Source organism: Pseudophryne corroboree, chromosome 1, assembly GCF_028390025.1.
Source record: "Pseudophryne corroboree isolate aPseCor3 chromosome 1, aPseCor3.hap2, whole genome shotgun sequence".
In the NCBI taxonomy this organism is placed as follows: domain Eukaryota; kingdom Metazoa; phylum Chordata; class Amphibia; order Anura; family Myobatrachidae; genus Pseudophryne; species Pseudophryne corroboree.
Window position 1 is genome coordinate 573,468,457 of NC_086444.1, and position 26,061 is coordinate 573,494,517.

The following is a 26,061-nucleotide window of genomic DNA, read 5'->3' on the forward strand; positions in this document are numbered from 1 at the left end:
GCACAGCTCAGAGCCAGACTCAGCACTGCAGGAAGAGTGTACCACCACACCACCTCCTCGGCCAGGGTGGGTGCGGATGTACAGTATCTATGCCCTGACTAACTATCACTCAATCTGTCCTCTCTCTTTTGTCCTCACCCGCACTCTGTGCCTATGTCCTCACCCCTCTCTCTCTATCTCTCTTTGTAAAAGGGGGACTCTGCCTAGTGTGTAAAAAGATGACTCTGCTGCAGTAATGTGTAAAAAGGGGGAATGTACCTGCCTAATGTGTAAAAAGGGGGACTCTGCTGCCATAATGTGTAAAAAGGGTACTCTATGATTTAACCGCGCAATTGATCGAATAGATAGATTGTACCACACCTCCTCCCCAATTCGATAGCTTCCCCCAGTTTGGTCACACTATGTTCTCTCTCTACTATTACTCTCATTTCATGCCTCTCTCTTTTCTATAACTTTTCCACAATGCTATTTAAGATATTATGATTGCATTATAATATGGATAGATGGCGAAAGGATACCAGATGGATGTTACAGAAACACCTACTAACTCTAGTGCCTATACTAACCCCCAGCGATGGGGACGATACGCTACCCTACTTTTTAAGGATATGATGTATTAGACCTTCATTTGTGTCCTGACGATTTCCTTCTTCTTTTGTTAAAATGTGATGCAATCCTTATACTGTTATATTGTCCTAAATAAAAACAGATTATACAAAAAAAAAAAAGAGTACTCTGCCTGCGTAATGTGTAAAAAGGGGTCTCTGCTGCAGTTATGTGTAAAAGAGGACTCTGCCTGCCGTAAAGTGTAAAAGGAGCTCTGCCTACCTTAATGTGTAAAAAAAAAAAAAAAAACAGGGGGACTCTACCTGGCGTAATGTGTGACAGGGGCACTACCTGGTGTAATGTGTGTAAGTGGTGCTATTGTGCATCGTAAATTGAATATTGGAGGCTTCTGTACAGCGTAATATGAATAAGTATTATTTTGTGGCCACGCCCCTTCCCAATGAAGGCAGGCCCCTGGCCCTGTTTTCTATATGGGGGAGCGCTGATCCTGTTTCTTGCACACAGTGCTAAAATGTCTAGTTACAGCACTGGTTTCATCATATAAAATAATAAGTCTGATCAATGTTACCAACTGAAAGGCACAGTTAGAAACAGATCTTCCACCTATTGCCAAAGCTGTTTACTTTTAAATAACATGTTAATATTTGCAAATATTTGTAGGCGTGATGGTGTAATGGTTATCATTATTGCATCACAGCACTGAGGTCCTGGGCTCGATTCCCACCACAGCCCTGTGTAGAGTTTGTTTATTCTCCCCATGCTTGCGCGGGCTTCCTCCAGGTACAAGTAGGTTAACTGACCCTTGACAACATTAATCATACTGTGCATGTGGTAGGGAACATAAGGGCCAAATTCCGTAACCGCATTTTTCAGGCTACAGGCTTGCTAAACCAGGCACGTAAAGCAGCCGCCCAGAGATGAATTGAAACGCCCACCGGAGCCTTTGCAAAGTCTTTAGCAACTACGTACACATACGCAGCATCGATGTAGAAGAGGCTTGCTACATGCCTGTGTTTTTGACGCCACTCCCCATCACCTTCTGTCAATCACTCTACAAAGGTCTCCTTACTGCGAGCGGTTTCCCTAAGGCACCTTAACGTGTGCGCAGTCTCCTTAGAATTGCTCAGTTGTGTGAACATTGGCTTTATGTACAAATCTGAATCATGCCCATAGATTGTAAACTGCAGGGAGCTCTGTGAAGTGCTGCAGAATGTGTGTGTACTATATAAATAAGTGGTAATAAGTTACAATCAATAATAAGTAGAGAAGTTTATTTAGGAGCTAGTAGGTGGATCATTAAATTATATAAAGTATTCAACCAGTTCATGCAATAAACTTTATTGAATCACAAAAGAATTATAAATTATATATATATATATATATATATATATATATATATATATATATATATATATATATATATATATATATATATATATATATATATATATATATCCATCTATCTAAAAAGCAGAATAATAAATATTAGAATTTAATCTCTGGATATCCACAATCAAAATAATTGAGATCTCAAAAGTTACACTAACACTTTGTTAATCACTCACACAGATGGCAGCTATAAGCAGTAAAAAAAAACTTAGGGGTAAATTTACTAAGGTGGGAGTATTTTAGAACTGGTGATGTTGCTCATATCAACCAATCAGATTCTACTTAACATTTATCTAGCTGCTTCTAGAAGAGAAGATAGAATCCGATTGGTTGCTATGGGCAATAGTTCCAAAAAACTCCCACATTAGTAAATGTACCCCTCAGTATCTAATATTTGTCCACATCTTATTTCAGAAGTCGCTAGAAGGCACTTTTAAATGACACTTTATGTATTGTTGGCATATGCACGTCATGTAATTAATCACAAAATTAACCTAGAATTAATTTATTTGGTAATGTTGAATTTGAACAAACATTAAAAAGAGATTGGCTGAGAATTGCTCTTCTGGTGTCACCTGAAAAGACAAGTACCAGAGCCATCTACCATGACTCAGGGGAGGATGCTGAAGTGATCAGTGCTGCATCAGCAGCAGATCTGAGAAGGGATGCAAATGCTACAGTGTCCCAGCGGTGGCTTCTCAGATCCATTTCATGCGTAATCACCATCGGGAACATCAGAGTAACCCCAAGGTTACTCAGGATGTCCACCACATCTCCGGTGCGGAGACTAGCGAAGACGGAGACGATGGCTTTGGTAAAGCGGAGGTAACATGCATGCGTTTTGTGCAACACTCTCCATCTCCACTCCAATACGCCTGAAGCATGCTGCAGCTTACAGTGCACTGCGACCAGCGTCTAAGCTGTATCAAGGAACATGTGATCTATGTCTCCAATGTACGCGCAGTCCTCAAAACATTGCCAATCTGCATCCAAATCAGAGTAGAATTAACCTCTGAATCAGGCCCAAAGTATCACAATGAACAGGAATAGAGAGTCCGTTAATAAATAAAATGGAAAAACCTAGTGAAGATAAAAAGAACTGCTTAATACAGAGAGGCATGTACTGTATGTTAAATACATTTTTATTCTGTGGGCGACTGTCATTCAATCAGGGAGACTCCCTGGTTCCCAGTCAATTGAAAGTCTTCATTTGGATATTAGTTGGCACCAAAAGACTCCTCCACTGTACGTAGCAGGGATGTCACTGGTTAGAAGTAAAAGGACTGGATGCATGTTTTTGTACATGCAATGGGGCACATTCAGTTAGTCACAACATTGTAGCAGAACCATGCACGCCAACTCTGTGCTGAATATTAGGACAGGAAACCCACACTTTTTTTACAGCCATCCCTTAGCAAGGTTTTCCTATCATAATAACCAGAAACATACAAGAGCAAATGACTGAAGATGAGGGCTTGAGGAAAGAAAATCTATAAAGCATTCACTGTAAATGAAAAAATATCTATTTAAAAACTTTCAATAGCAATGCCATACTAGGTTAGAGGACAAACATTTATATAGGACATAAACAAACGGATATAATATGGGAAAGCGGAGATCACCAGCATAGACATACAAATTACAGATGTGTCCTCACACACCTATCCTATGCATATCTCCCTGACTAGCGACTGAGTCGCACAAGTGGCGTAAGTTCAATATAGATGCCCGGAGGCAGAATAGACGATGGTGTTCCCCCTCCCAGTTCACACACAGCCACATATGCACACATACACAGCCACATATACACAGACGGCCACTATATTATATATATATATATATATATATATATATATATATATATATATATATATATATATATATATATATATATATATATATATATATATATATATACACATACATACACATACATACATACATACACACACAGTACACAGACAGCCACATACAGTATACACACAGTCACATATACAGACAGCCACATACAGTATACACAGTTTTTTTTGTATAGAAATGAAAGATTTGTATTTTCATTCACAGATAACTGTTTTTTTAAATCTACAAGATAGAAGGGCTGCCTGTACCTTTTATTGCCAATTACCTTATTTTTAAGTATCTGAAATAAAGAAAAAAAAAATCCAAATAATTCCACTAAATAGATTACACGGGTGTGATATACTTTGCGGCAGTCAGGTTGCTGGCGGTCAGATGACCAACACCGGCATCCCAACATTAAAAATGCCAACAGGGGACGGGGTAATTATTTTACCACTCCTCTGTCTCCTACCCTAACCCCTTGCTTGGAGTCTAGGGCTAAGATTCGGGAGGTGGTAGCTAGGGTTAACCCTCCCCTCAATGGCCCTGACCATAACAGTAACCCCGATACTTACCTTCGGGATGTTGGCAGTTGCTGTTCCCTGACTAACCAGATTACACTAGTGCTTACAGTTGTACACTACACCCACCATATAACCGGCACAGTAGACTGGGCCCAGGTACTTCTCAGGGGGTGTGGCCATGCACCCTTAGCAAAAATAGAGAACAAATTGTATTTTAAGTGCCTCCTTGGCCACAGTGCAACCCAGCACACAGCAGCGTGTGTTAGGCTGAGGAGAAGAGATGCAGCAGCTGCTGCTGCCACCAGGTAAGAGGGGACCTTGGCCCCTTCATCAGGCCTGGGCTTGGGTAATCAGTATACTCCCCCCAAAGTAATCAGGGAATGACCCAGTTAATCTCCTGGAACACAATCTGCTTTCATAAGAGTTGCCTCTTCAATAATAAAAGACTATTAATCACAATCTTACCTTATAACTTTATTAGCAGTAGTGTGGGTCTGAGAAAGGACTGTCATTCTGTCCATATTTCTAGCTGTTTATTTCTCAACAGGACAATGTCTGTTGTTTTAAATGAATCCCTTCCTTCCAGACACTGAGCCCCATGCTGACACCTTATGTTTGACTGCAAGTGGAAAAAAAGTAATTGAAACAGAAATAATAACATTAAATCTTGCTTAAAGAGCAGCATAGTGACAAAGGTTTGTTATCCACAGTTCTCAATACTCAGCTCACCGTCAGCAATGGGTATGTCCGTTTACACTATTATATTCTTTACTATTCACATAGATTTTATGTGGTCTCACATAAAACCACAAATGTGTTTAATTGATTGAAAACAAAACCTTGAGTTTCTGCTAAAATGCTAAAATCTAACAACTTTTAGTTACTAAAAAAACCTCTCTTACTTTGTTTCAAATTGTAAAAAAGTATTAGTTCTCCTACGCACTCCTTATATGGAGTATACATAGATTAATATATAACGAGATTCAAGCAGGTGAAGAATTGCCAGTCAAATATAACATTGGTAAAATATGTCAAAATTGAAAAGAAAAAATTGGATATGCATTATAGTGATGAAAAAAACCGGGGGGTGCAATATGGGACTCAAATGCAGGGATTTGGAATTGTTTCTATTGTTTTATGTACATAGAATAAATGAAAAATAAGATTTTACTTACCGATAAATCTATTTCTCATAGTCCGTAGTGGATGCTGGGGACTCCGTCAGGACCATGGGGAATAGCGGCTCCGCAGGAGACAGGGCACAAAAGCAAGCTTTTAGGATCACATGGTGTGTACTGGCTCCTCCCCCTATGACCCTCCTCCAAGCCTCAGTTAGGTACTGTGCCCGGACGAGCGTACACAATAAGGAAGGATCTTGAATCCCGGGTAAGACTCATACCAGCCACACCAATCACACCGTACAACTTGTGATTTGAACCCAGTTAACAGTATGATAACAATGAAGTAGCCTCTAAAAAAGATGGCTCACAACAATAATAACCCGATTTTTTTGTAACAATAACTATGTACAAGTAATGCAGACAATCCGTACTTGGGATGGGCGCCCAGCATCCACTACGGACTATGAGAAATAGATTTATCGGTAAGTAAAATCTTATTTTCTCTAACGTCCTAGTGGATGCTGGGGACTCCGTCAGGACCATGGGGATTATACCAAAGCTCCCAAACGGGCGGGAGAGTGCGGATGACTCTGCAGCACCGAATGAGAGAACTCCAGGTCCTCCTCAGCCAGGGTATCAAATTTGTAGAATTTAGCAAACGTGTTTGCCCCTGACCAAGTAGCTGCTCGGCAAAGTTGTAAAGCCGAGACCCCTCGGGCAGCCGCCCAAGATGAGCCCACCTTCCTTGTGGAATGGGCATTTACAGATTTTGGCTGTGGCAGGCCTGCCACAGAATGTGCAAGCTGAATTGTACTACAAATCCAACGAGCAATAGTCTGCTTAGAAGCAGGAGCACCCAGCTTTTTGGGTGCCTACAATATAAACAGCAAGTCAGACTTTCTGACTCCAGCCGTCCTGGAATTATATATATATATATATAATATATATTATATATATATATATATATATATATATATATATATATATTTCAGGGCCCTGACAACGTCTAGCAACTTGGAGTCCTCCAAGTCCCTAGTAGCCGCAGGCACCACAATAGGTTGTTTCAGGTGAAACGCTGACACCACCTTAGGAAGAAACTGGGGACGAGTCCGCAGTTCTGCCCTGTCCGAATGGAAAATCAAATATGGGCTTTTGTAAGACAAAGCCGCCAATTTTGACAATCGCCTGGCCGAGGCCAGGGCCAACAGCATGGTCACTTTCCATGTGAGATATTTCAAATCCACAGATTTGAGTGGTTCAAACCAATATGATTTGAGGAATCCCAACACTACGTTGAGATCCCACGGTGCCACTGGAGGCACACAAGGGCTGTATATGCAATACTCCCTTGACAAACGTCTGGACTTCAGGAACTGAAGCCAATTCTTTCTGGAAGAAAATCTATAGGGCCGAAACTTGAACCTTAATGGACCCCAATTTGAGGCTCATAGACACACCTTTTTGCAGGAAGTGCAGAAATCGACCTAGTTGAAATTTTTTCGTGGGGCCCTCCTGGCCTCACCCACGCAACATATTTTTACCACATGTGGTGATAACGTTGTGCGGTCACCTCCTTCCTGGCTTTGACCAGGGTAGGTATGACCTCTTCCGGAATGCCTTTTCCCTTAGGATCCGGCGTTCAAACCGCCATGCCGTCAAACGCAGTCGCGGTAAGTCTTGGAACAGGCAAGGTCCCTGCTGGAGCAGGTCCTTTCTTAAAGGCCGATGCCACGGTTCCTCTTGGAACAGACATGGTACTTGCTGAAAGCAAATCCCTTCTTAGCTCCCGAGGCCATTAGTCCTCTGTGAGCATCTCTTGAAGTTCCGGTTACCAAGTCCCTCTTGGCCAATCCGGAGCCACGAGTATAGTTCTTACTCCTCTATGTCTTATAATTCTCAATACCTTGGTTATGAGAAGCAGAGAAGGGAACACATACACCGACTGTTACACCCACGGTGTTACCAGGACGTCCACAGCTATCGCCTGAAGGTCTCGTGACCTGGCGCAATACCTGTCCCATTTTTTTGTTCGGGCGGGACGCCATCATGTCCACCTTTGGTCTTTCCCAACGGTTCACAATCATGCGGAAAACTTCCCGATGAAGTTCCCACTCTCCCGGGTGGAGGTCGTGCCTGCTGAGGAAGTCTGCTTCCCAGTCGTCCACTCCCGGAATGAACACTGCTGACAGTGCTATCACATGATTTTCCGCCTAGCGAAAAATCCTTGCAGTTTTGCCACTGCCCTCCTGCTTCTTGTGCCGCCCTTTCTGTTTACGTGGGCGACTGCCGTGATGTTATCCCACTGGATCAATACCGGCTGACCTTGAAGCAGAGGTCTTGCTAAGCTTAGAGCATTATAAATTTGCTCTTGGCTCCAGTATATTTATGTGGAGAGAATTCTCCAGACTTGATCACACTCCTTGTGTGACTGCTCCCCAGCCTCTCAGGCTGGCCTCCGTGGTCACGAGCATCCAATCCTGAATGCCGAATCTGCGGCCCTCTAGAAGATGAGCACTCTGTAATCACCACAGGAGAGACACCCTTGTCCTTGGATATAGGGTTATCCGCTGATGCATCTGAAGATGCGATCCGGACCATTTGTCCAGCAGATCCCACTGAAGAGTTCTTGCGTGAAATCTGCCGAATGGAAGCGCTTCGTAATAAGCCACCATTTTTACCAGGACTCTTGTGCAATGATGCACTGACACTTTTCCTGGTTTTAGGAGGATCCCGATTAGCTCGGATAACTCCCTGGCTTTCTCCTCTGGGAGAAACACCTTTTCCTGGACTGTGTCCAGAATCATCCCTAGGACCAGCAGACGTGTCGTCGGAACAACTGCGGTTTTGGAATATTTAGAATCCACCCGTGCTGTCGTAGAACTACTTGAGATAGTGCTACTCCGACCTCCAACTGTTCTCTGGACCTTGTTCTTATCAGGAGGTCGTCCATTTTCTTTGAAGACGAATCCTCCTTTCGGTCATTACCTTGGTAAGGACCCGGGGTGCCTTGGACAATCCAACGGCATCGTCTTGAAACTGATAGTGACAGTTCTGTACCACGAACCTGAGGTACCCTTGGTGAGAAAAGGCAAATTTTGGGACATGGAGGTAAGCATCCCTGATGTCCCGGGACACCATATAGTCCCCTTGTTCTTTGCTATCACTGCTCTGAGTGACTCCATCTGGATTTGAACCCTTGTAAGTGTTCAAATTTTTCAGATTTAGAATAGGTCTCACCTAGCCTTCAGTACCACCATATAGTGTGGAGTAATACCCCTTTCCTTGTTGTCGGAGGGGTAAATTTATTATCACCTGCTGGGAATACAGCTTGTGAATTGTTTTCAATACTGCCTCCCTGTCGGAGGGAGACATTGGTACAGCAGACTACAGGAACCTGCGAGGGGGGAAACCTCTCGACATTCCAATCTGTACCCCTTGGATACTACTTGTAGGATCCAGGGGTCCTGTACGGTCCCAGCGTCATGCTGAGAACTTGGTAGAAGCGGTGGAGGGCTTCTGTTCCTGGGAATGGGCTGCCTGCTGCAGTCTTCTTCCCTTTCCTCTATCCCTGGGCAGATATGACTCTTATAGGGACGAAAGGACTGAGGCTGAAAAGACGGTGTCTTTTTCTGCAGAGATGTGACTTAGGGTAAAAAACGGTGGATTTTCCAGCAGTTGCCCTGGCCACCAGGTCCCATGGACCGACCCCAAATAACTCCTCCCCTTTATATGGCAATACATCCTTGTGCCGTTTGGAATCTGCATCACCTGACCACTGTCGTGTCCATAAACATCTTCTTGCAGATATGGACATCGCATTTACTCTTGATGCCAGAGTGCAAATATCCCTCTGCGCATCTCGCATATATAGAAATGCATCCTTTAAATGCTCTATAGTCAATAAAATACTGTCCCTGTCAAAGGTATCAATATTTTTAGTCAGGGAATCCGACCAAGCCACCTCAGCTCTGCACATCCAGGCTGAGGCGATCGCTGGTCGCAGTATAACACCAGCATGTGTGTATACTTTTTAGGATATTTTTCAGCCTCCTATCAGCTGGCTCCTTAAGTACGGCCCTATCCGTAGATGGTACCGCCACTTGTTCTGATAAGCGTGTGAGCGCCTTATCCACCCTGAGGGGTGTTTCCCACCGCGCCTTAACTTCTGGCGGGAAAGGGTATACCGCCAATAATTTTCTATCGGGGGAAACCCACGCATCATCACACACTTCATTTAATTTATCTGATTCAGGAAAAACTACAGGTAGTTTTTTCACCTCACACATAATACCCTTTTTTGTGGTACTTGGAGTATCAGAAATATGTAACACCTCCTTCATTGCCCTTAACGTGTGGCCCTAAAAGAAAATACGTTTGTTTCTTCACCGTCGACACTGAAATCAGTGTCCGTGTCTGGGTCTGTGTCGACCGACTGAGGTAAATGGGCATTTTACAGCCCCTGACGGTGTTTGAGACGCCTGGACAGATACTAATTTGTTCGCCGGCCCTCTCATGTCGTCAACCGGCTTGCAGCGTGTTGACATTGTCACGTAATTTCCATAAATAAGCCATCCATTCCGGTGTCGACTCCCTAGAGAGTGACATCACCATTACAGGCAATTTGCTCCGCCTCCTCACCAATATTTTCCTCATACATGTCGACACACACGTACCGACATACAGCACACACATAGGGAATGCTCTGATAGAGGACAGGACCCACTAGCCCTTTGGGGAGACAGAGGGAGAGTTTGCCAGCACACACCAAAACGCTATAATTATCCAGGGACAACCTTTATATAAGTGTTCCTCCCTTATAGCATTTTAATATATATACATATCGCCAAATCAGTGCCCCCCCCCCTCTCTGTTTTAACCCTGTTTCTGTAGTGCAGTGCAGGGGAGAGCATGGGAGCCTTCCCACCAGCCTTTCTGTGAGGGAAAATGGCGCTGTGTGCTGAGGAGAATAGGCCCCGCCCCTTTTCGGCGGGCTTCTTCTCCGGAGTTTTAGATATCTGGCAGGGGTTAAATACATACATATAGCCTCAAGGGCTATATGTGATGTATTTTTCGCCATACAGGTATTATACATTGCTGCCCAGGGCGCCCCCCCCCAGCGCCCTGCACCCTCCGTGACCACTGTGTGAAGTGTGCTGACAACAATGGCGCACAGCTGCAGTGCTGTGCGCTACCTGATGAAGACTGAGAGTCTTCTGCCGCCTGGTTCCGGACCTCTTCATCTTCAGCGTCTGCAAGGGGGGTCGGCGGCGCGGCTCCGGGACGAACCCCAGGGCGAGCCCTGTGTTCCGACTCCCTCTGGAGCTATGTCCAGTAGCCTAAGAATCCAATCCATCCTGCACGCAGGTGAGTTGAAAATCTCTCCCCTAAGTCCCTCGATGCAGTGAGCCTGTTGCCAGCAGGACTCACTGAAAATAAAGAACCTAAAAACTTTTTCTAAGTAACTCTTTAAGAGAGCCACCTAGATTGCACCCTTCTCGGCCGGGCACAAAAACCTAACTGAGGCTTGGAGGAGGGTCATAGGGGGAGGAGCCAGTACACACCATGTGATCCTAAAAGCTTGCTTTTGTGCCCTGTCTCCTGCGGAGCCGCTATTCCCCATGGTCCTGACGGAGTCCCCAGCATCCACTAGGACGTTAGAGAAATATATTTTTAGATTGAAAGTGATAATAGACTCTGCAATGTGCATAAGAGAAAAAGTGTTCTATCTGCAATAAGAAAGGAGTACTTCCGGAAAATTCGGAGCAATGTGGAACACATAAAAGTAATGAAACGCACAGAAAACTTGTGCGCATGCGCACACACCGATATCTGGGATTTAAAAGAGACGAACCTTGTCAAACATTTATTACACATGCGTAGTAAGTACCCCCAGGTGGAGGCTTGGAACGCAGCTCTACTACGCATGCGCGAACTGGCACAACGCCGTTATTTAAACCCTGAAAGGAGAGTGTAATGTATGACCTCTGATGGGGGATGCACGGTATTGAACACTCCAGAGAAGTGAAAAATTCTCACCAATAATGTGATATAAAGAGAGGGCAATACGAACACAAAATTTACATAATTATGATCAAACTGACAAAAAAATAATGAAGGGCTCAACTACATAACAACTAAGTAAAAGTCTAAATATACATAGGCTCTAACAATGATGCCTTTGTGCAAGTACGATTTCAATAACTTCTGATTTGCCTCTGGAACAGTGTACAATTATTTCCCAGTAAGTCTGTACTGGATGCTATGAGATATTATGCACTTGGGATCACAGCCAATAAATGTCAGGATGGTCCCTCCGTATGATGTGTGACTCCTGTCTCCCCCAATGGGATATTGTTTCATCAGAGGTTTGGGCGGCAATGGGGTAAATAAGCGGAGCAGGAGGGGGAAGAAGGGGTGAGGTAAGAGTGGGCTGTGCATACACCACGGCAGCTGTTGCCACTGAAAACATCCATAATGTGCAAAGGGTTTCCAACAACTAGTATAAGCCTAGATAAAGTAGAGAGCCACAGGAATCAATACTCGCTCTTGTTTTGTTTAATGTATTCATTAGCAATATTAACTTTAGTCTACAAGGGAAACTGTGTATTTTTCCAGATAATACAAAAAGATTTGGATCAGTTTTCATACCCCAAAAGGAGATCAACAAATTCATAATGGGCTACCAATTAGAGAGATAAATGGACTTACGTGTGGAAACCTCAGTTCATTACATCAACATGGAAAATAATGCCTGTGGGACACAAAAATCTGAACACATAACACACAATGAATGGTGATGCAATATCAACAACTGTGGACAAGGACCTTGGGGATACAGTCTAGATGATGTAAGAAGGAGTTGAAGTCAAGTAGTGGAAAAAGCCAGTAAAAGAGGCCCTGCCTCCAAAACCCATTTTGCCACTAAGGGTAAGGGTAAGGTGCAGTGCCCATTTGGCAGTTTTTGCACTGGACATGTTCCAATATGATTGACATTTTTTGGAATTTGCAATCGCTTGATTTATCAAAAACAAACGTTACTTTTCAACTCGACATGCTTCAAATCAGTATTCCCATTACTTATTTTATCTTTTCTTTTTTTTTTTTTTTTGGGGGGGGGGGGGGGGTTATTCAAAGGAGTACAACGTATTAGAGTTTCTGTAAGTAGGATATCAACTACACGGCAGAAAAAATAAGAATTTACTTACCGATAATTCTATTTCTCGTAGTCCGTAGTGGATGCTGGGGACTCCGTCAGGACCATGGGGAATAGCGGGCTCCGCAGGAGACAGGGCACATCTAAAAAAGCTTTTAGGTCACATGGTGTGTACTGGCTCCTCCCCCCATGACCCTCCTCCAAGCCTCAGTTAGGTACTGTGCCCGGACGAGCGTACACAATAAGGAAGGATCTTGAATCCCGGGTAAGACTCATACCAGCCACACCAATCACACCGTACCACTTGTGATCTGAACCCAGTTAACAGTATGATAACAAAACGAAGTAGCCTCTGAAAAGATGGCTCACAACAAGAATAACCCGATTTTTTTGTAACAATAACTATGTACAAGCATTGCAGACAATCCGCACTTGGGATGGGCGCCCAGCATCCACTACGGACTACGAGAAATAGAATTATCGGTAAGTAAATTCTTATTTTCTCTAACGTCCTAGTGGATGCTGGGGACTCCGTCAGGACCATGGGGATTATACCAAAGCTCCCAAACGGGCGGGAGAGTGCGGATGACTCTGCAGCACCGAATGAGAGAACTCCAGGTCCTCCTTAGCCAGAGTATCAAATTTGTAAAATTTTACAAACGTGTTCTCCACTGACCACGTAGCTGCTCGGCAAAGTTGTAATGCCGAGACCCCTCGGGCAGCCGCCCAAGATGCGCCCACTTTCCTAGTGGAGTGGGCCTTTACAGATTTAGGCTGTGGCACGCCTGCCACAGAATGTGCAAGTTGGATTGTGCTACAGATCCAACGTGCAATCGTCTGTTTAGACGCAGGAGCACCCATCTTGTTGGGTGCATACAATATAAACAGCAAGTCAGACTTTCTGACTCCAGCCGTCCTAAACTATATATATATATATATATATATATATATATATATATATATATATATATATATATATATATATATATATATATATATATATATATATATATATATATATATATATATTTTAGGGTCCTGACAACGTCTAGTAACCTGGAGTCCTCCAAGTTCCTAGAAGCCGCAGGCACCATAATAGGTTGTTTCAGGTGAAAACCCTGACACCCCCTTAGGAAGAAAACTGGAGACGAGTCCCAGTTCTGCCCTGTCCGAATGGAAAATTAAATATGGGCTTTTGTAAGACAAAGCCGCCCATTCTGACAATCGCCTGGCCGAGGCCAGGACCAACAGCATGGTCACTGTCCATGTGAGATATTGGTCAACAGCATGTTCACTTTCCATGTGATATATTTCAAATCCACAGATTTGAGCGGTTCAAACCAATATGATTTTAAGGAATCCCAACACTATGTTGAGATCCCACGGTGCCACTAGAGGCACAAAAAGGGGTGTATATGCAATACTCCCTTGACAATCTGGACTTCAGGAACTGAAGTCAATTCTTTTCGGAAGAAATTCTACAGGGCCGAAACTTAAAACCTTAAAGAACCCCAATTTTAGGCTCAAAACACTCCTGTTTTCAGGAAGTGTAGAAATCGACCTAGTTGAATTTTCTTCGTGGGGCCTTCCTGGCCTCACCCACGCAACATATTTTCACCACATGTGGTTATGACGTTGTGCGGTCACCTCCTTCCTGGCTTTGACCAGGGTAGGTATGACCTCTTATGGAATGCCTTTTTCCTTCAGGATCCGGCATTCAACCGCCATGCCGGCAAACGCAGCCGCGGTAAGTCTTGGAATAGACATGGTACCTGCTGAAGCAAGTCCCTTCTTAGCTCCCCAGGCCCTTAGTCCTCTGTGAGCATCTCTTGAAGTTCCGGGTACCAAGTCCCTCTTGGCCAATCCGGAGTCACGAGTATAGTTCATACTCCTCTATGTCTTATAATTCTCAATACCTTGGTTATGAGAAGCAGAGGAGGGAACACATACACCGACTGTTACACCCACGGTGTTACCAGGACATCCACAGCTATCGCCTGAAGGTCTCATGACCTGGCGCAATACCTGTCCCGTTTTTTGTTCGGGCGGGACGCCATCATTTCCACCTTTGGTCTTTGCCAATGGCTCACAATCATGCGGAAAAACTTCCCTATGAAGTTCCCACTCTCCCAGGTGGAAGTCATGCCTGCTGAGGAAGTCTGCTTCCCAGTCGTCCACTCCCGGAGAGAACACTGCTGACAGTGCTATCACATGATTTTCCGCCTAGCGAAAAATCCTTGCAGTTTTTTCACTGCCCTCCAGCTTCTTGTGTCGCCCTTTCTGTTTACGTGGGCGACTGCCGTGATGTTATCCCACTGGATCAATACCGGCTGACCTTGAAGCAGAGGTCTTGCTAAGTTTAGAGCCTTATAATTTTGCTCTTAGCTCCATCTATGTGGAGAGAATTCTCCAGACTTGATCACACTTTCCTGGAAATTTTTCCCTGTGTGACTGCTCCCCAGCCTCTCACGCTGGCCTCCGTGGTCACCAGCATCCAATCCTGAATGCTGAATCTGTGGCCCTCTAGAAGATGAGCACTCTGTAATCACCACAGGAGAGACACCCTTGTCCTTGGATATAGGGTTATCCGCTGATGCATCTGAAGATGCGATCCGGACCATTTGTCCAGCAGATCCCACTGAAGAGTTCTTGCGTGAAATCTGCCGAATGGAATTGCTTCGTAATAAGCCACCATTTTTACCAGGACTCTTGTGCAATGATGCACTGACACTTTTCCTGGTTTTAGGAGGATCCCGATTAGCTCGGATAACTCCCTGGCTTTCTCCTCTGGGAGAAACACCTTTTTCTGGACTGTGTCCAGAATCATCCCTAGGAACAGTAGACGTGTCCTCGGAAAAGCTACGATTTTGGAATATTTAGAATCCCCTCGTGCTGTCGTAGAACTATTAAAGATAGTGCTACTCCGACCTCCAACTGTTCTCTGGACCTTGCCCTTATCAGGAAAGCGTCCAAGTTTCTTTTAAGAAGAATCATCATTTCGGCCATTACCTTGGTAAAGACCCGGGGCGCCGTGGACAATCCAAACGGCAGCGTCTGAACTGATAGTGACAGTTCTGTACCACGAACCTGAAGTACCCTTGGTGAGAAGGGCAAATTTGGACATGTAGGTAAATGTCCCTGATATCCAGTGACACCATCTCGTCCCCTTCTTCCTGGTTCGCTATCACTGCTCTGAGTGACTCCATCTTGATTTGAACGCTTGTATGTAAGTGTTCAAATATTTCAGATCTCACCGAGCCGTTTGGCTTCAGTACCACAATATAGTGTGGAATAATACCCCCTCCCTTGTTGTAGGAGGGGTACTTTGATTATCACCTGCTGGGAATACAGCCTGTGAATTGTTTCCAATACTGCCTCCCTGTCGGAGGTAGACGTTGGTAAAACAGACTTCCGGAACTTGTGAGGAGGAGACGTCTCGAATTTCCAATGTACACCTGGGATACTACATGTAGGATCCAGGAGTCCCCTTGCGAGTGAGCCCACTGCGTGCTGAAACTCTTGAGATGACCCCCTACCGCACCTGAGTCCGCTTGTACTGCCCCAGCGTCATGCTGCGGACTTGGCAGAAGCTGTGAAGGGCTTCTGTTCCTGGGAATGGGCTGCTTGCTGCAGTCTTCTTCCCGTTCCTCTACCCCTGGGCAGATATGACTGGCCTTTGCCCGCCTGCCCGTATGGGGACGAAAGGACTGAGACTGAAAAGACTGTGTCCTTTTCTGCTGAGATGTGACTCGGGGAACAAAAGGTGGATTTTTCAGCTGTTGCCATGGCCACCAGGTCCGATGGACCGCCCCTTTATACGGCAATACTTCCATGTGCCGTCTGGAATCTGCCTCACCTGACCACTGTCGTGTCTTCGTCTGGCAGATATGGACATCACATTTACTCTTGATGCCAGAATGCAAATATCCCTCTGCGCATCACGCATATATAGAAATGCATCCTTAAAATGCTCTATAGACAATAAAATCTTGTCCCTGTCAAGGGTATCAAAATTTTCAGTCAGGAAATCCGACCAAGCCCCCTCAGCGCTGCACATCCAGTCTGAGGCGATTGCTGGTCGTAGTATAACACCAGTATGTGTGTATATACTTCTTAGGCTATTTTTCAGCTTCCTATCAGCTGGCTCCTTGAGGGCGGCCGTATCTGGAGACGGTAACGCCACTTGTTTTTATAAGCGTGTGAGCGCCTTATCCACCCTAAGGTGTGTTTCCCAACTCGCCCTTACTTCTGGCGGGAAAGGGTATACCGCCCATAACTTTCTATCGGAGGAACCCCACGTATCATCACACACTTCATTTAATTTATCTGATTCAGGCAAAACTACAAGTAGTTTATTCACACCCTACAAAATACCCTTATTTGTGGTACTTGTAGTATCAGAAATATGTAACACCTCCTTCATGCCCTTAACATGTAACGTGTGGCCCTAAAGGAAAATACGTTTGTTTCTTCACCGTCGACACTGGAGTCAGTGTCCGTGAGGTAAATGGGCGTTTTTACAAGCCCCTGACGGTGTCTGAGACGCCTGGACAGGTACTAATTTGTTTGCCGGTCGTCTCATGTCGTCAACCGGCTCGCAGCGTGTTGACATGATCACGTACTTCCACAAGTAAGCCATCCATTCCGGTGTCGACTCCCTAGAGAGTGACATCACCATTACAGGCAATTTGCTCCGCCTCCTCACCAACATTTTCCTCATACATGTCGACACACACGTACCGACATACAGCACACACACAGGGAATGCTCTGATAGAGGACAGGACCCACTAGCCCTTTGGGGAGACAGAGGGAGAGTTTGCCAGCACACACCAAAATGCTATAATTATACAGGGACAACCTTTATAAAAGTGTTCCTCCCTTATAGCATTTAATATATATTTATATCGCCAAATCAGTGCCCCCCCTCTCTGTTTTAACCCTGTTTCTGTAGTGCAGTGCAGGGGAGAGCATGGGAGCCTTCCCCTCAGCCTTTCTGTGAGGGAAAATGGCGCTGTGTGCTGAGGAGAATAAGCTCCGCCCCCTTTTCGGCGGGCTTTTTCTCCCGGTTTTTAAGAACTGGCCTGGGTTAAAATACATACATATAGCCTTAATGGCTATATGTGATGTATTTATTTTGCCAATAAGGTACTTATATTGCTGCCCAGGGCGCCCCCAGCAGCGCCCTGCACCCTCCGTGACTAGGTCAGTGAGCCGTGTGACAACAATGGCGCACAGCTGCAGTGCTGTGCGCTACCTTCATGAAGACTGTGAAGTCTTCTGCCGCCTGTTTCCGGACCTCCGTTCTGCCGTCTTCTTCAGCGTCTGTAAGGGGGATCGGCGGCGCGGCTCCGGGACGAACCCCAGGCTGACCTGTGTTCCGACTCCCTCTGGAGCTCAGTGTCCAGTAGCCTAAGATCCCAATCCATCCTGCACGCAGGTGAGTTGGAGATCTCTCCCCTAAGTCCCTCGTTGCAGTGATCCTGTTGCCAGCAGGAATCACTGAATGAAACCTAAAAAAAAAACTTTTCTAAACAGCTCTTTAAGAGAGCCACCTAGATTGCACCCTTCTCGGACGGGCACAAAAACCTAACTGAGGCTTGGAGGAGGGTCATGGGGGGAGGAGCCAGTACACACCATGTGACCTAAAAGCTTTTTTAGATGTGCCCTGTCTCCTGCGGAACCCGCTATTCCCCATGGTCCTGACGGAGTCCCCAGCATCCACTAGGACGTTAGAGAAACACATATTATTAATATAACAGCGACACAAATCTTTATTATAAATAAAATGGGCACAGATTTAATGTATTAATAATCTGATGGGGTACAACATTTATTTAGCTATAGTTAGATATAGACTATAGAAGGCAGCACATATTTTGTATTGACATACTGAACCAAAGCAAACATTACATTTATTAAAGTTATAGGGGCACAGTTTAGAGTTATTAACGTTTAGGGCAGAGATTTTCAACCTTTTACAACTCGCGGCACACTGAACAAGATGTAAATATTGCCAAGGCACATTCAAATATAATGGTGGTGCATGGTGCAGTTGCGTGTCCTAAGATGTCATGTCGCAGCTTTTCCATAGGTAACGCCTGAGCCACATCTGAGATAGCCAGAAGAGCCCAACACTGCCCGGGCCCAAAATTAGAACTGGCTCTGCATCCACTAAACCCACCGGTATTGATCGTTCCAGGGCCTCAGTAGTGGAAAAACACTGACGGGCCTGGCTGTGCTTCTATGGCGGCACACCTGGAGACTGCTCAGGGCACACTAGTGTGCCACAGCACAGTGGTTGAAAAACACTGGTTTAGGGGTTAACGTATCTTTTATTTTTACTTTGGTACCCACCAGAGATACCAGAGAGGGGCCAATGTTACCTCAGTCTGCCTAGAATTGCCCAATTTTCCATAACTGCACACAATCTAGGCGTTTGAGCTGCTGCATATTGCTAACAATTTGATTGGTAACACTACAATGACTATCAGCAATTCGAAAGGCAAAACCACGGATGATATGGCTCGATTTTAAACCCACTAAGAAAACCGGCCTTTGGCAAAGTTACCCCAAAGAAGTTGATGCAGAGTTGATTACTAAATGGGCAAAAAGGTCTCCAAAAAAAAAAAAAAGAAAAAAAAAGAGGCACATACAACAATAGCACTTTTCTACCCATGTGCAGAGCGTGTGATGCATTCTGATCAGCAATAGAAGCATATGCGTCTAGTTTACACTTGGTACACACAGTGTCAGACTGAGGAAAGTAGGATTCATATAGGGAATGAGATGGTAGGTGCCCACAGAGGTGAAGTGATGTGGCCACCAACTTAAGGAGGGTTTGACTAGCCATTAGTCGTGCAGAAGTAAAGAAGAATAAATATCCTAGTCCGTAGCTGGATTTAGACTTCATGGGGCTCTAGGCAAAATGACCATTGGGAGCCCTCACTCCCATTGATCCATCCCAGCAAAAATATATTTTCTAATAAACTTAACAAGCTACTCCCTCCCACTACCCATTAAAACCAATACATATTTACTGTAGCAAAGGCTCTGTTCTTGGCCCCTCCTCTTTTCACTTTATACCTCCTCTCTTGGTGAACTCATCAGTGCCTTCGGTTTTCAATATCTATTTCTCACTGACAATACTCAAAAATTACCTCTCCTCCCCTGACCACTCACCCCCAATTTTCACATGGGTATTCTCATGCCTCTCAGCTAACTCATTTTGGTTGCCTCAGCGTTTTCTCAAACTAAACATGTACAAAACCAAATGTATCAAAAAAATGTGAAGACTCACAAACTGAGTGCATAAGCTGCCTGCAGGGCTGCAGTTACTTCAAATGGGATGTCACCGTGCCCCAAAGAATGGATTACACAAAGTAGAGTATGAAAGAATGGCAAAGTTGCCGGCACTAATATACTTAAAAAAACATAACTAAATGAATATGGAAATATATCAGTGTGTATAATAAGATAGATAGATAGATAGATAGATAGATAGATAGATAGATAGATAGATAGATAGATAGATAGATCTATAAAAATGACATTCCTGGGATAGTTTTCCTCCTTGTTTTGCCTATATTAAAAGATCTTTTAAAAGATACCTTGATGTGTATTTCTCTGCTATACTTTATGTGAGTTATGGTACGCTACTAGCTTTGACATCTCTTCAGTGGAGGGTCTACTGCCACATACAGAACTTGAAAGAAACCTTGATATGCACAGATCACTTGCTTCATTGTAAATTGGGTACGCCCAGGAGCGGATCTAGGCATGGGCAAGCAAGGCAGGGGCACGGGCCGCAGGCAACCACCGCCCACCCACATCCGGCATCCGCATCCCGCTCCCCGGCTGCAGCAGGCGCCGTGGGCTGTGTGGGCAACCGATGCATCCGGCGCCATTGACAGACGCTAGTGGTCATAATTGACCTCTAGTGTCTCTGCGGTGCTGCTATGGGAGAGACATCATGACGTCTCTCCCATAGAGAGGAGCGGGCGGCCCGAGACGCAGCAGCAGCGGTCCAGGAGAGAGAGAGAGAGAGAGAGAGAGAGAGAGAGAGAGAGAGAGAGTGTGGAGTGTGTGTGTGTGTGTGTGTGTGTGTGTGTGTGTGTGTGTGTGTGTGTGTATATATATATTTTATTTTATTTTTTTATATCTATGCACTTTATTATACACACTGATATATTTCCATATTCATTTATCTTTGTTGAGTACATTAGTGCCAGCAACTGTGCCATTCCCTCATACTCTACTTTATGAAAACCAAATGTATCATCTTTCCCCATACCAATGCCTCATCCTTTCCTCCTCTTTCCCTTTCCGTTGATAAAATGACGCTGCTGGCCATCCCCTCAAGCTAGCAGCCTGGTTGTCATCTTCAACTCCTTCTTATCCTTTACACTGCAAATTCAAATTATATTTCACTCTTGTTGCTTCCAGCACCATAATTTCCAACCCCAGTTGCCACCAAAACTGTTGTCCACACACTCATCTCTTTTATTTTGACTATTGTAACCACCTTCTTTTTGGCATAGCACTTACTTTTCCCACTTCTATCCATCATGAATGCTGTTGCAGGTCTCATTTTTCTCTGTAAACACTCAGTGCCAGCCTCCCCCTCTGCAACCTGCTCTACTGGCCCCCCATCCTCCTCAGAACCAAGTTCACACTCCTTACCCTTACATACAAAGCACTTAATAATGCTCTCTGACCTCATCTCTGTTCACACGCCCACATGCTCCTTTCTCTGACTGCTGCCTCTACTAATCCATGGTCATATTATCTCACGTACCTCCAAGACTTCTCCCGTTCTAGCCCCCATCCTCTGAACTCACTCCCATGCCACGTGCGTCTTTCTGCCAGTCTTCCTATCATTAAACATTCACTCAAAACACATCTTTTTACCAAAGCCTACCACCCCTCCTAAATCTCCACTTTTCTCCCTTCACCAGTTCACCTATACTCCTCAGTTCACCTATCCTCCGAGTACGTAAGCTCTCAAAGGTGTGGCCCTCCTTCTTTGGGGGGGGGGGGGGGGGGGGGGGGATTCAATTGTTTGAAAAGTTGGTTGGGTGTTTGTTTTTTCCTGTCTAGTCTATTAGATAGGGGGGAAAAAGATACCCAACTGACTTTTCAAACAGTTGAATACCCCCCTATATGTTCATCTCTGATTTGATTGCTTTCATTGAATCATCCTAAGCAACTCTGACTGTGCTAGCCCTTCATTGGGCAAGTTTTATTGAGTGATACACAGTCTTCCACTCCCATTACTGTCCCACACCTGTCTGGATATAGTGAGTCTCTCAAACATCGCCCCATCCGTGTCCTACCAAGTTCTTGCTTTGTGCTTTTCAACTATTATGTAATTTACTGTACATTTGATTATATATATATATATATATATATATATATATATATATATATATATATATATATATTCATTCATGTTACCTGTATATTGACTGAACAGCGCTAAGGAAATTGTGTGGCGCCATAAAAACATTAAGTCAATAATTAATATAAGCCTGTGTGGGTCAAAGACAGGTTGTCTGGCTTGGTAATCAAAACAATTCTAATAAACTCTACAGTTAACAAGGGGATCGATTCAATTCAGGGCAAATTGAACAGCGACAGGAAGGAGCTCCCAGGGCTATTCAATTCAGCATGATGCCAAGTTAGAGAATGCCCATACTCTCAGACTAAAAAGGGTGTTAATCTCAAGAACTGGCATTCGCCAGCTAAAGTGCCTTGCCACAACGCTGTTTGTGCCGTGCTCAGTAACAAAACAGACCTAGTTTTGTCAGATTTCTGCTAGCAACCAGGGCCGTCTTAACAGGTGTAGGCCCCTGGGCACAGCAATGCACTGGGCCCCCTACCCATCCTCCAGCGGCAGCTTTGATGTCCCGCGGGCTGTAGGGGGTGTTCTATCTACCGCTCAGCATGTAGGACCTGGAGCAGTATTTTCTGCTAATTACTCCTTTACTGCACAGATGGGGCTACACTGTAGAAGGGGGCATTGGGCTGAGTGAAGGGTCCCTGGTACATGACTTCCAGGGTGGCAGGAGGTGTTTAATATGCAGGGGAGCAGTGGATAGTGGAGTGGGCTTAATATTTATCATTTTCCAGTGGGAAGGCAGCTTGCTTGACTGCAGATATCTCAAGTTCCTGAAAATATATTTCTTCGATTTGAATGGGATAAAAAAACTAGAGAGTCTCACCTTTCAAGAGGTACTGGGGACTTGGGGATCAGAGTTCAGGAGCCAGAGCAATCCACCATTGAAAATCTAAAACTGCATATAAGGCGTGTGGAGCTGGAGCAGGGACCAGCTGCTGGAAGGCTGATATCTCTGGTTTTATGCATAGTAGAGACAAGCTGCCAGTGTCCACCAAAAGGTGAGACTTACAGCTTTAGGATTATACCCTCAGAAATACTCTAAGTCAGACAGAACCAGAGATATCTGTCTGGGAAGAGCAATTAACAGGCTCAGATGGGGACCACTACTTTCAAGTCAAATATCTCCAGTTCCCCAGGGCCGATTTTCAAAAATCTGGTACCCCTGGAAAGAGGGGACCCTCAGCTATTAGCCTAGGGCCCTTATACTCCTGGGGCCCTTGGGCAAGAGCCCATACGAAAAGACGGCCCTGCTAGCAGCCCCGGAGGGAGCTCCCACTGCGAGGGAAAAGGGACAGACCTATTTAAAAGTATAAGAAAGCACCAGCGTCAGCAGAGCAATGTATATCAGAAGTGATTTGCTACTGCTGGCTGCAGCTGTTACATGAATAGCACCTGCTCCTGACCACCTCCAAGGAACATGACTTTCCTAGGTGTATACAGGTTGAGTATCCCTTATCCAAAATTCCACATTTTTGGGTCCCCTACTGAGATAATGGCATTATATATATATATATATATATATATATATATATATATATATATATATATATATATATACACACACACACACAATATAACATAATATGTATGTATGTATGTATGTATGTATGTATGTATGTATGTTATTATCTCAGTAGGGGAACCAAAAATGTGGGATTTAGAATTTTGGATAAGGGATACTCAACCTGTATCTACTTCTTTTTCCTGCTCTGCACATGACCCCAATTTCCCCAATTGTTTGAACACCCCCTTACTGTACTGTACTTGGCCTTCATTAGGACAACCCTGTCCCACCCATCCAGGTGCAAATCTACATGGGGGTACAGTGCTGTGCACACTGCTATGGGCATGTGCAGAAGCTTTCAAAACAAATCAACGTTATGTTTGCAGCAGTCAGGAAAGCAGTAATGTGTATTAGGGGAGCCAGGGAACACAATTTGCAGTTGGAAGAGATATTAATGTAAACCTAATGAAGACTTGTTATGATGAGAGTTATAGATCCATGTGCGTCTCCCAGGAGTTGTGGTGGGTACACATGCAGCAAGGGAACGAGCAACCTATTGCTGACTTTGAGTTGGAGCACAGACTACGGAGACAATAAAACACAGCCATACAGATGCAGAAAAGGCAGCTCATCAAGCAAAGTGGCTCGTAAACTATTGGGGGACCACAAGTCCCAGCAGTCCCCGCATACTACAGCCTCTCCAACAAGCAATGTGTCAGCACGGTTACCTGCAGCTGTTAGGTTGATGATGTGCTCGGGCTCCACTCCCTATCTGTCTGTCGTGTCTGTGCTGATAGTGTCCCCGATGATGACGTGAACCCGGTTGGGCTGTTTGGGTCCCCGCTGCTGCTGCCGCCTCCAGATAAGCTCGAGTCTCTGATTGGTGTAACTGATTCTCCCTCGTAGGGAAGCAGCTGTGGTTGGCGAAGACAGCTGTCACATACGGGCGGGGGAGGGAGAGCTGGTTGCTATGGATAACAAGAGAGACGCTACGGAAGCCGCTTAGCGGTGATTTTATCAAAACTGAAATTGGGAATAAGGGACAGGCCGGGCCACAGCCGCTCACTCGCAGGGGAGGGTGATTCTGAGGCGTCTGTAGCCGTCTGTGGCATTGGTTAGATGATCCTGGCGGGCAACAGCAGCGGGAAGCACGCTGAGCAGTGACACGAACCAGCAGCAGGCATTCCATCCCAACCTCCTCGGCCCTCAAGGCACACTAGCAGGGTTGTGTCTATGTTACCTTCGTGATCAGGACTTGGCTGGAAGTGACAAAACGAGAGGGCAGGAGAGAACTTAGTGGTCTCCATGCTTGAGCACAGGTGGTTTAATTAATACCACACTTATTTTGATTTAACCACCTGCACTGTTAGTGTGCCTTGAGAACGAGCTGGGGAATGCAATGGCTGTTCTGGTATGTGGAATAAGCCACATGACATTGACACATTTCTCCAGAAATACCTGCTCTTGTGCTTAGTGCTCACTCTGTCATTGCATTATTAATTTGTGCTCAGTGAGTAATTTTTGGAGAAAATATACATTTAGGGACGGAATCAGCAGTATTGTATAGTTTTCGCTGTTAAATATACATTTCTCTTACGTCCTAGAGGATGCTGGGGACTCCGTAAGGACCATGGGGTATAGACGGGCTCCGCAGGAGACATGGGCACTCTAAAGACTTTAGAATGGGTGTGCACTGGCTCCTCCCTCTATGCCCCTCCTCCAGACCTCAGTTAGATCCTGTGCCCAGAGGACACTGGGTGCACTGCAGGGGAGCTCTACTGAGTTTCTCTGAAAAATACTTTTTGTTAGGTTTTTTATTTTCAGGGAGCACTGCTGGCAACAGGCTCCCTGCATCGTGGGACTGAGGGGAGAGAAGCAGACCTACTTAAATGATAGGCTCTGCTTCTTAGGCTACTGGACACCATTAGCTCCAGAGGGTCGGAACGCAGGTCTCACCCTTGCTGTTCGTCCCGGAGCCGCACCGCCGTCCTCACAGAGCCAGAAGATTGAAGCCGGGTGAGTATTGAGAAGAAAAGAAGACTTCAAAGGCGGCAGAAGACATCAGATCTTCACTGAGGTAACGCGCAGCGGTAACACTGCGCGCCATTGCTCCCACACATACACACACAGCGGGCACTGTAAGGGCGCAGGGGGGGCGCCCTTGCCAGCAATATAAACCTCAATGGACCCTGGCATTTGGATTATATTCTGCGGAGGCGGTATATTAAAAAAAAAACCGCCAGTATAAATAATTGATCGGGACCGAAGCCCGCCGTGGCGCAGTGAGTGTTATTGTATATATATTTCTATAAAAGCGCTGTACTAGCTGGGATTTTATTCCAGTGTCCGGTGGCGCTGGATGTGTGCTGACATACTCTGTCTCTCCAAAGGGCCTTATTGGGGGACTGTCTCCATATAGATATATTCCTGAGTGTGTGGGGGTGTCGGTACGCGTGTGTCGGCATGTCTGAAGCGGAAGGCTCATCTAGGGAGGAGGTGGAGCAGATGATTGTGGTGTCTTCGTCGGCAACGCCGACACCTGATTGGTTGGATATGTGGAATGTT

The 26,061-nt window shown here is 45.1% G+C and overlaps 1 protein-coding gene across 1 annotated transcript in view; it reads right to left on the bottom strand.

The window, feature by feature from the left end:
* CCDC171 (coiled-coil domain containing 171) overlaps window positions 1-24,751 on the bottom strand; it is a 242,124-nt gene extending 217,373 nt beyond the window's left edge. The window contains exons 1-2 of the mRNA XM_063914189.1: window positions 24,225-24,751; window positions 4,785-4,938 (exon numbers count right to left, since the gene is read on the bottom strand). Of these exons, the coding sequence (XP_063770259.1) occupies window positions 4,785-4,840 (56 nt within the window). The 5' untranslated portion in view covers window positions 4,841-4,938; window positions 24,225-24,751. The remainder of the gene's footprint in view (window positions 1-4,784; window positions 4,939-24,224) is intronic.
* Between the last annotated feature and the right edge of the window lie 1,310 nt (window positions 24,752-26,061).